The sequence below is a fragment of the Artemia franciscana genome, chromosome 2 (assembly GCF_032884065.1).
Source record: "Artemia franciscana chromosome 2, ASM3288406v1, whole genome shotgun sequence".
Lineage (NCBI taxonomy): Eukaryota > Metazoa > Arthropoda > Branchiopoda > Anostraca > Artemiidae > Artemia > Artemia franciscana.
The window spans coordinates 53936953-53949249 of NC_088864.1; the positions used below are offsets into that span (position 1 = coordinate 53936953).

General features: G+C 35.1%; 1 protein-coding gene across 10 annotated transcripts in view; it reads left to right on the top strand.

Moving 5' to 3' along the window:
- Positions 1-12297, top strand: part of LOC136043700 (NADP-dependent malic enzyme-like) — a 170588-nt gene that overhangs the window by 101342 nt on the left and 56949 nt on the right. For all 10 annotated transcript variants that reach the window (XM_065728601.1, XM_065728622.1, XM_065728592.1 and 7 more), the window contains exon 9: positions 4690-4832. In XM_065728601.1, the coding sequence (XP_065584673.1) occupies positions 4690-4832 (143 nt within the window). The remainder of the gene's footprint in view (positions 1-4689; positions 4833-12297) is intronic.

Below are 12297 nucleotides of genomic sequence, written 5' to 3' on the forward strand. Positions count from 1 at the left end.
AGCCTACTAAATTCGAATAGAAAAAATGTGTTTTTAAGAAATATTGATTATTTGAAATGCTTTAAAATTTTTGTAAGCTCCAGTAAAGATATGACGAAAGTCAAAAAGAAGCGTGGAATCAACTTTTCTTACTTTGGGAGTGTGGAAGCTGCATTAAAGAAAAAAAGAATATTACTACTTAGAAATTTTGAAAGGATCTTTGTGGAAAACAAATTTGTCTTTGCCGGTTTCCTCTATACCTAAGACTAACATCAAAATGGTATTTAAAACTCTGCTAGAGTTAGTATTCAGGTTTAGTATTCTAGGTTAAATTTTTTTTATTGAAATCGATAAATTTTAGAATTTTGAGAGTTTGGGGCTCAAAAATATTTTCCAAACTAATTTTAAGAAGACTAAGACGCTTAGTCTAGGATTAAATAGGGGAATAGGTGATGCTAATTAACGAGAAAATCGACTAAATGGATAGCTTCACTTGTCTTAGCAGAATTATTAGTAAAGATGGTAAATATAGCGTAGATGCCAAAAGTAAAATAGCCAGTGCACACGGTGTTTTTTGGGGCTGAAATAAATTTAAGAAAATAGGAAGATAAGTGTGCGAACTAAAATTACGATATTGGAAGCCATGATAATGACAGCAGTCAGATATGGCTCTTAAACTTGGGCACTTCAAAGAGCTGACGAAAATTTGCTAATTGTTTTCCATAACGATTGTTTAAGGATGATTTTAGGTTTTTGGTTGACTGACCGGATATCAAACAGTTCGTGGTAACGAATTGTAAGGAGTGACCCGGCTCAATAGTAAACGAAGCTCAAAAAACGGAATTTAATACCAATAGATACATCAAAACAATCGAATTTTTATGCTGATTTTAAATATATAAGTGTCATAAAGTTTAGGCTTACGTATCAAAAGTTACGAGCCTGAGAAACGTTTCCTTATTTTTGAAAAAATGGGGAAACACTCCCTAAAAGGCATAGAATGTTAATGAAATCATACCATCAGATTCAGTGTATCAGAGAACCATACTGTAGAGGTTTAGAGCTATCTGCAAAAATGTGAAATTTTTTATTTTTATCCAGAAGGAAGATACCGATGCATGTTTATTTTTATTTCTTTGTTTCTTTCCCTGGAATATAGCGAGAGGGCTCATTCGAACGGAAATAAAAAGTTCTAGTGCCCATTTTAAGTGACCAAAAAATTTTGAGAACAACTAGGCCCCCTCCCACGCTAATTGTTTCCCAAAGTCACCCGATCAAAATTTTGAGATTGCACTTTGTTCAGTATAGTCGAAAAATCTAATACCTATGTCTTTGAGGATGACTTAACCCCCACGGGCCCCAGGGAAATGGTTGCAAGCTAGCAACTTTGCCTATTGTTTACATACAGTATTTGTTATTGGGAGTATACAGACGTTTTCAGAGGGGACTTTTCTAGTGGCGGGGTTGGAAGGAAGGTGCTTCGTGGGAGGATCTTTCTATGGAAGAATTTGTCATGGGGAAGAGAATTATCAATGAAGGCGGTGCCAGATTTCCCAGCATTTAAAAAAAAATGATCTAAAGCTGAATAGTATAAAACCAAGTTTTTGTAAGTGAAAGTAAGGAGCAACATTAAAATTTAAGACGAACAGAAATTATTACGTGTATGTGGGGGTTCCCTCTTCGCCATTACCTCGCTCTCTACGCTAAGGTTTTTTTTCGGTCCTTTCCAAAGAGCTATTTATTGTATTGAAAGGCCTTTGTGATTCAGGGGAGTCATTCTTAAGAATTGTAACAAAATTCAAACTTTAGCGTAAAGAGCGAGGTATTGATGAGGGGGTGAGCCTCCTCATATACGTAATAATTTCTGTTTGTGTTAAAGTTTAATGTTGCTCCTTACTTTCAGTCGAAAAACTTTTTTATTTAATCAAACAGTTCGTGGTAACGAACTGTAAGTAAGGAGCGACTCGGCTCAATAGTTACCGAAACTATAAAAAATGAAATTTTGATACCAATAGATACATCAAAAGAATCGAATTTTTATGCTGATTTAAATATATAAGTTTCATCAAGCTTAGGGGATACCATGGGAAGATCTTTCCATGGAGGAATTGTTAATGGGGGAAGAGAGAATTTCCAAGCATTATTTAAAAACGATCAGAAATTAAATGAAAAAAACAAACAAACAGTTTTTTTCAGCTAAAAGTAAGGAGCAACATTAAAACAAAATGAACAGAAATTATTACTTATATGAGGGGGTAGCCTCCTCGTCAGTACCTCGCTCTTTATGTTAAAGTATTTTTAGTACTTTCAAAAGTGCTATTTATTCTAATTAAATGGTCTTTGTAATTCAGGGGTCATTCTTGAAGAATTGGAACAAAATTCGAACTTTAGCGTAAAGAGCGAGGTATTGACGAAGGGACGAACGCCCCTCATATGCGTAATAATTTCTGTTCGTTTTAAGTTATAATGTTGCTCCTTACTTTCAGTTGAAAAAACACTTTTTTTTTTATTTCATTCAATTAAATATTTTTTGAATGAATGAACTCTTTATTTCTTAGAACTCTTAACTGCAGTTTTTTTAACTGCGTTAAATGCAGTTAGAACTCGTAGCTGCAGTTTTGCAGAAACTGGTTTGAAATAACTTTCTTAGGGTATAGTGAAAGAAAGGTTAAGGAGGTTGGGCTCTGTTTTATGGGTGAATGATGGCAAATTGCCCAAGATTTTGCTTCTTTGCTATCCATCTGGAGCCAAAAGGAAAGTGGTTGTCCCTGAATTAGGTGGGAAGAGGTCTTACGAAAAGATTTTAAAGCGAATTGGAGTTTCCTGGGAGGGGGGTAAACAGTGAAGCTTTCGATTGATTAGAATGAAGGAGAAGCATTCGCAGCTGTGTTCCGCTCAGATTGTTTGTTGCTGCAGTGAGTCGTTTGTAGTAGCAGTAGCAGGACTGTACCCCTATACCTTTGGGTCTCAAGTTTACATTTATGAGTATTCATGATCAGTTCTGATCATATATTTTGCTTGACATCTGCATGCGGGAGGCTGGATGAATTTCCTGTTCTATTTGTTTTACTACTGTATATTGTGTCTCTAGTTACCAGGATGCTCATATGTTATACTTCATGGTTTAGCGATGTTTTTTTCTTCTCTTCTCTATGAATTCGTTTCTCTCCCAGGTTCAAATATTTCTTTAAGAAATTTAAAAATAAACGAACCTTATTTAAAGGCCAAAACTATATAGAAAAAAAAACAAAAAAAAAAAAAACAACTGAAGAGTGTCCAAGTTTCTCTATTTACAAATTCCTATAACGACCTGGTTCAATTGGTATCTAAAACCGCTACTATATTCGGACTAATGTTTAGATTATTCGTTGACTTTGCATACCCCTTTTGAATTTACTTTTCTTTTGGAATAAACCTTAGAATTAAGCTGTAGAATGGGGAAAGGTTTAGGATATGAGCTAGAAAACGCATTCACAAGACATAAATCAGGCTCTAATTTCTTTTCTGAAAATTTCAATTTACTAACTACGACTTCCCAAGATGCTGATCATGCCTTTTGATATGTCTTTGAACACTTCCCAAATACACTGTTTAATACGATCACAGATGATTTTAGGCTTTTGATATGTTAGACTTTGGTTTATTCAAGCTGATTTTTAGCTTGTCCCTTGGCTTTATGCGCCGAATTTGAATTTTTCCTTCTGGAGTGAGTTAAAATTTGACATTTTGAACAGTAACCTAAACAGTTCAATCGAAAATAGAAGACACTAGTCCAAACGCCAAAATGGGCAATATGACCAAAATAGCACAATAATAAATTTGTTGGAGATGTTATTATGGTTGTGTGTAGGAAATAGATAGGCCTACTGGCAAACAAACAAGCTTTTGTTTCTGATGTTACCGATTTCTGATAAATTGCAAGGTTTGGATAATTATTTAAAAATAGTTCATTTTTTTTATACGTTCATGTCTTGTTATTGTAAATTTGTTAATAGATTTTGATGTAATTCATTAAGATTTCACTGCAGAAATTTTACAGGACATAAGATAAGATATTTATTTCGAAAAATTACTATCGCAAAACCCGAAGTTCCAAATTCGAATCTTGGATTTCATAAAAAAAGCAAATGAGCAAGAAAGTCATAACAAAAGCACAACAACCAAACAATTGGCAAACAATGCCACAACATAAGTATCGGAATAGTCCATCATCCCATAGTCAAAAATATTAAAAATTACAATATGTCATCAAATTAAAAAGATAAAAACCGATAAAACTAAAAAAATTAAATAATACATACTGTACATTAAAAACGATTTTAATTATCAGTTCGATTTAATAACTGATTATCAAAAATGAAAACGACTTTTTATTATTTTACATCAAATATTTAAGATAGATTTGAATACTTCAGAAATACTTCACATAGATTTGGCCTGCTGATTTCATTTGTGGAACCAGTTCTCGCCTGGAAGCTCTGGTTTTTCTTGTAATTTACATTTCGTGCAAATTGCTCTTTTGAAACTGTGACCAATTGTAGTTGGCCAATGAGATAACTATTCTGTCCTGAATAACCACACATCTAAATTTAAATACGCAGCCGAGGGTGCGCAAAAATATAAAACATACAAAACATACAAGATGTACAAATATACAAAATGGGACATCCTTGCGAATATTTTTTATTGTTAATGTAAATTTTTTTATAGGTGCTGCTGCAATCGGTGGAGCATTTACTGCCGAAATTTTACAGGATATGGCGTCTTTTAACAAACAGCCGATTATCTTTGCCCTGAGCAACCCCACATCCAAAGCTGAATGCACAGCTGATGATGCATACAAACATACAAACGTAAGTTCTGCCAAGTTTCATTCTAATGACAGAAGAAAAAGAAAATTTAGATTCTCGTATTCTTTGGATCTAAATAACGAAACTCCTTAAGGATCACAAGCGCGTTTTATTAATAATAAACAAATGTTTACCTAACTAAATTCAAATCTTTTAAACTTTATTTTACAGAATTGTTATATAGTTAAGCTTTAGAATAAAAAATAAAAATAAATATTTAAAATACGAATATCAAATAAGAATACTACCGAATATTAAATATGATTGAATATTACCATTAAATATTAACATGGACAAAAAATAATATTGCTATGAAGAGAAGTTTATTGTTTGCTATTGCAGCATGATAAAGTGTTAATTTAACTGTATCCGGTCAAGTTTGTGTGCCTGAATGTAACATTTCAGTATCGCGTTTACTTATCAAACAAAAACAACAAGTTTTTTTAAATGAAAGTAAGGAGCGACATTAAACGAACAGAAATTTTTCCGTATATGAAAGGGGCTTTTCCTCCTCAACGCCCCGCTTTTTACGCTAAAGTTTGTCTCTTTCTCATAACTCTACATTTTAAAACAGTAAAAAACTTTAGCGTAAAGAGTGGGGCGTTGAGGAGGAAAAGCCTCTTTCATATACGGAGTAATTTCTGCTCGTTTTAAGTTTTAATGTCGCTCCTTACTTTCATTTAAAAATGAAAGTTTAAAAAGTAAAAAATATACATAACTTACGAATTAACTTACGTAGCGAACCTTTATTTTCGTATGTTTTTATTGCGTATATGAAGTGGATCACCCCTCGTCGACACCTCGCTCTTTACACTAAAGAAAATTTTTTGTCCCAGTTCTTTAAGAATGACCCCTGAATCACAAAGGCCGTAGAATAAATAGTTGAAATTATTAAAAATACTTTAGCGTAAACAGCGAGGTATTACGGGGAGGTAAACCCCTCATATGCGTAATAATTTCTGTTCGTTTCAAGTTTTAATGCTGCTCCTCACTTTCAGTAGAAAAAACTTTTCATATTTATTTTTTCATTGTTTTTTAAGTAATGCTAGAAAATCATGCCCCCCTCCATTGAAAGTCTCTACCCCCATGAGAAGTTACTCCATGGAAAGATCCTCCCACGTACCCCCCCCCCTCAACTCTCCCTCCAAACCAAAAAAACCTGAAAACGTCTGTACACTTCCCAGTAACCATTACTATATGTAAACACAGGTCAAAGTATGTAACTTGCAGCTACTCCCAGGGGGATTACGGGGGAATAAGTCGTCCCCAAAGACATAGTTATCAGGTTTTTTGACTAAGGTGAATAAGATGGCTATCTCAGAATATTGATCCGGTGACTTTGGGGAAAAAATGAGCGTGGGAGGAGCAATTTTTTTGGTCACTTAAAAAGGGCACTAGAACTTTTCATTTCCGTTAGAATGAGCCCTTTCGTGACATTCTAGGACCACTGAGTCGATACGATCACCCCTGGGAAAAAAAACAAACAAAAAAACGAATAAACACGCATCCGTGAATTGTCTTCTGGCAAAAAATGCGAAATTCCACATTTTGTCGATAGGGGCTTGAAACTTCTACAACAAGGTTCTCTGATACGCTGAATCTGATCCTGGCCACGGAAAATTTAAATCATCTTTTGATTCTACAGATAATTTTACTCATCCTTGTTGACCTGTAATACAAGAATTGTGTTAAATATTACCTTTTATTCTTATGGCACTTGGTATTAACCAAGTGACATATAGCAATCGCAAATTCTGTCGGTCCCGGTTTTGTTATTTTAGGTACTTCCAGGTAAGCTAGGACGATGAAATTTGGCAGGCGTATCAGGGACCGGACCAGAATAAATTAGAAGTAGCCGTTTTCCCGATTTGACTATATGGGGGGGGGGAGTGGGAGGCCCGTTAACGCGGAAAAAATAGGAAAAATGAAGTATTTTTAACTTACCAACGGTTGATTAGATCTTAATGAAATTTGATGTTTGGAAGGATATCGTGTATCAGAGCTGTTATTTTAAATCCCGACTGGATCTGGTGACATTTTGGGAGTTGGGAGGGGGAAACCTAAAATATTGGAAAACACTTAGAGTGGAGGGATCGGGATGAAACTTGGTTAGAAAAATAAGCACAAGTTTTAGATACATGAGTGACATAACCTGAACGGATACGCTCTCTTTGGGGTAGTTGGGGGGGGGGGTTAATTCTTAAAAATTAGAAAAAATGAAGTATTTTGAACTTACGAACGGGTGATCGGATCTTGATCTCAATGAAATTTGATATTTAGAAGGATATCGTGTCTCAAAGCTCTTATTTTAAATCCCGACGGGATCTGGTGACATTGGGGGGAGTTTGAGGGGGACCCAAAATCATGGAAAACGCTTAGATTGGAGGGATCGGGATGAAACTTGGTTGGAAAAATAAGCAGAAGTCTTAGATACGCCATTTACATAATTGGAACGGATTCGCTCTACCGGGGGGGGGGGATTCTGAAAAATTAGGAAAAATGAGGTATTTTAACTTACGAAGAAGTGATCGGATCTTCATGAAATTTGGTAGACGTTTCAGCGACCAGACCAGATTAAATTAGAAATAGTCATTTTCCCGATTGGACCATCTGGGGGGGGGGGGAGTGGGGGCCCGTTAGTTCTGTAAGAATAGAAAAAATGAAGTATTTTTAACTTACGAATGATTGATCAGATCTTTATGAAATTCGATGTTTGGAAGGATATCGTGTCTCAGAGCTGTTATTTTAAATCCCGACTGGATCTGGTGACGTTAGGGGAGTTGGGAAGGGGAAACCTAAAATCTTGGAAAACACTTAGTGTGGAGGGATCAGGATGAAACTTGGTGAGAAAAATAAGCACAAGTTCTAGATACATGATTGACATAATCGGAACGGGTATGCTCTCTTCGGGGTAGTTGAGGGGGGGGGGGGGTTTAATTCTGAAAAATTAGAAAAAATGAGGTATTTTTAACTTACGAACGGTTGATCGGATCTCAATGAAATTTGATATTTAGAAGAATATCGTGTCTCAAAGCTCTTATTTTAAATCTCGACCGGATCTGGTGACATTGGGGGGAGTTTGGGGGTGGGACCTAAAATTATGGAAAACGCTTAGATTGGAGGGATCGGGATGAAAATTGGTGGGAAAAATAAGCGGAAGTCTTAGATACGTGATTTACATAATTGGAACGGATCTGCTCTATCGGGGGGGGGGATTCTGAATAATTAGAAAAAATGAGGTATTTTATCTTACGAAGGAGTGATCGGATCTTCATGAAACTTAACATTTAGAAGTAACTCGTAACTCAGATCTCTTATTTTAAATCTCAACCGGATCCAGCATCATTTGGGGGCAGTTGGGGGGAGATCGGAAATCTTCGAAAATACTTAAAGCGGTGAGATCAGGATGGAACTGGATGGGAAGAATAAAAACCTGTTCAAGATACGTGATTGACATAACCGGACGGGATCTGCTGTCTTTGGTGAAGTTGGGGGAGAGGTGGTAATTTGGAAAAATGAAGTATTTGTAACTTAGGAAGGGGTGACCAGATCTTAATGAAATTTGATATTTAGAAGGATCTTGTGCTTTAAAGTTCTAATTTTAAATTCCAACCAGATCCTTTGGCACTTGGGGGGGGGGTGGATGGGGAAACCCGAATTCTTGCAAAACGTGAAAATTGGGGTATTTTTATCTTACGAATAGGTGATCAGATCTTAATGAAATTCGATTTTTAGAAGGAATTCATGTCTCAGAGCTCTCATTTCAAATCCCGACCAGATCTTTTGACATTGGGGGGAGTTGGAGGGGGAAATCTTGGAAAACACTTGGAGTGGTGTAATCGGGATGAAGCTTGGTGGATAGAATAAGCAAATGTTCTTGATACGTGATTGACGTAACCGTACTGGATTCGATCTCTTTGGGGGAGTTGGGGGAGGCGTTCAGCGCTTTGGCGAGTTTGGTGCTTCTGGACGTGCTGGGACGATGAAAATTAGTAGGCGTGTCAGGGACCTGCACAAATTGACTTGTTAAAGTCGTTTTCCCAGATTCGACCATCTGGGGGAGGGGCTAAAGGGAGAGGAAAAATTAGAAAAAATGAGGTATTTATAACTTACGAGTGGGTGATCGGATCTTAATGAATTTTGATAATTAGAAGGACATCGTGACTCAGAGCTCTTATTTTAAATCCTGACCGGCATTAAGCCTCTGATTTTACTTTTAAATCAATCTATTGATTCATAGAATTTTGTTAGAGCTCATACCATATGAGCTCTTAGCTCTTGTTGTACATTGTAATGTTTTTTGCCCAAAGTCTCTGTAATCCTTTCCCTTTGCGTAAAATCTGACCTATCTGAGATATAAACTCTTGAAATCCACAACAGAGACTTTGGTCTGTAGTGTGTGGTACGGTGAAGACAAGTAGTTAACTCTTGCTACACAGTGTTTCGGAAAATCTTCTTGGAGACTGTGTAATATTATCGCATGTCAGCAGCACCAAGCAGAGCTGGTGCTGAACCTGGAAGTTTCATTTGGAACTGTTCCATAACATCCTCACCTCTATACTTAGTTATCTTTGGTGTCTATAGTATGAAAGATTTGGTAAATATGACCATTCACTATCATGTAATTTTTTTGTACAAAGCTTCTTGGATAGCCCCCCTTAGTAAAAAAAAAAAAATTACCTTCAAATGATGATGGCAATCACAACACGGATTTTCCTCTGTAGCAGTGCGACCAAGATAAGCAGTCAGCTTTCGCTACAGAGTATTTTGGTAGTTTTATCGAGGAGTTTTTGGTATCATCACACGAAAGCAGTCAAGCAGAATCAAAACTCAGATGTTCCACATTTCCAGACTATTCCATAACATCTTGTCTAGGTTTACTCAACCTTGACGTGCAATAGTACTAAAGCTTTGATAAACTCCACCTTTTACTATCAAGCAATCTTTTTGCCCAAAGCTTCTGGAATGCTTCTCCCTTTACATAAAAGCTAACCTACCTGAAAACAACTATCAAAATTTCTGGTAGCTTTGATAAATTTCACCTTTTACTATCAAGTAATCTTTATGCCCAAAGCTTCTGGAATGCTTCTCCCTTTACATAAAAGCTAACCTACCTGAAAACAACTATCAAAATTTTTGATAGCTTTGATAAATTTCACCTTTTACTATCAAGTAATCTTTATGCCCAAAGCTTCTGGAATGCTTCTCCCTTTACATAAAAGCTAACCTACCTGAAAACAACTATCAAAATTTTTGATAGCTTTGATAAATTTCACCTTTTACTATCAATAATCTTTTTGCCCAAAGCTTCTGGAATGCTTCTCCCTTTACATAAAAGCTAACCTACCTGAAAACAACTATCAAAATTTTTGATAGCTTTGATAAATTTCACCTTTTACTATCAAGTAATCTTTATGCCCAAAGCTTCTGGAACGCTTCTCCCTTTACATAAAAGCTAACCTACCTGAAAACAACTATCAAAATTTTTGATAGCTTTGATAAATTTCACCTTTTACTATCAAGTAATCTTTTTGCCCAAAGCTTCTGGAATACTTCTCCCTTTACATAAAAGCTAACCTACCTGAAAACAACTATCAAAATTTCTGATAGCTTTGATAAATTTCACCTTTTACTATCAAGTAATCTTTTTGCCCAAAGCTTCTGGAATGCTTCTCCCTTTACATAAAAGCTAACCTACCTGAAAACAACTATCAAAATTTTTGATAGCTTTGATAAATTTCACCTTTTACTATCAAGTAATCTTTTTGCCCAAAGCTTCTGGAATGCTTCTCCCTTTACATAAAAGCTAACCTACCTGAAAACAACTATCAAAATTTTTGATAGCTTTGATAAATTTCACCTTTTACTATCAAGTAATCTTTATGCCCAAAGCTTCTGGAACGCTTCTCCCTTTACATAAAAGCTAACCTACCTGAAAACAACTATCAAAATTTTTGATAGCTTTGATAAATTTCACCTTTTACTATCAAGTAATCTTTTTGCCCAAAGCTTCTGGAATGCTTCTCCCTTTACATAAAAGCTAACCTACCTGAAAACAACTATCAAAATTTCTGATAGCTTTGATAAATTTCACCTTTTACTATCAAGTAATCTTTTTGCCAAAAGCTTCTGGAATGCTTCTCCCTTTACATAAAAGCTAACCTACCTGAAAACAACTATCAAAATTTTTGATAGCTTTGATAAATTTCACCTTTTACTATCAAGCAATCTTTTTGCCCAAACTTCTGGAATGCTTCTCCCTTTACATAAAAGCTAACAACTATCAAATATCGTATCTGAAATATATCTGAAATATAAAAATTTAGTATTAAATATAGTATCTGAAAACAACTATCAAAATTTTGGATAGCTTTGAAAAATTTATGCACATCTAAATGACAAAACTACATATTAAATTATAACCCACGACCATACTGATCAATTTGCTAACAAAACTATAAAAGAATTAAAAGATATAAAACAAAATGGTAAAATTACTCCACAATTATATTTTTCCCCCGAGGCAGCTGTTGTCCAAAATTTTATGGTCTACCAAAATTACATAAGCAAGGCACTCCTTTAAGGCCAATTGTAGCTTGTACGAAAGCCCCCGCCTCCAACATTGGAAAATGGTTATGTACAGCCTTTAAACCTTTGCTTTTTTCTCAAAATATTATACATGCAATTCGGTCGATTTAGTTGAAAAACTCAAAAACGTAAATATTTCAGATAATACAAATATCAGTAGCTTTGACGTTGTGTCTATGTATTCAAATATTAATGTAGCAGAATCCTAGAAATTATTAGAAAATAAAATAAATGAAAATTATGACTTAATAGAAGTTTCAGTAACAGGATTAGATTGCGACGTTTTAATGACCTTGGTTAAACTTTGTAACAAGTATTCAATGTATTTCCAATTTCGTAATTCTTTCTACCAACAAATAAATGGCTTACCCATGGGTGCTTACCTCTTTTCGGGTTACTGACGAATATCTATGTAGAGCATATTGAAAATTGCGCATTAAATTCATATTTTTTTACTCATATCTTTTAGGGACGTTACATGGATGACGTAATTTCACTTTGGAACTATGGGGAAAATGAACTTAGGAGTTTTTTAGATCACCTTTACACATATGATAGGAATTTACAGTTCACCTTAGAAATTAAAATTGCAAATAGAATCTCATTCCTAGATGTTCTAATTATTCGTAACTTAGATGAACTCAATTTTATATTTAAAGAAAACCAACACAAAACAATAGATATTTACATTTTGAATCAAACTACCCCCCCCCCAAGTTAAAAGAGGTGTCGTAATATCTCTCGTAGATCGTGCCCTGAGTATTTGTTCTGATTCCTACATCATAGCTGAACTAGACTTTATCAGGGACATACTTTTTGGAATGGGTATCCTCTTTTATTTATTAATAATACAATTAACAGTAGAGTGAAAATACACTCC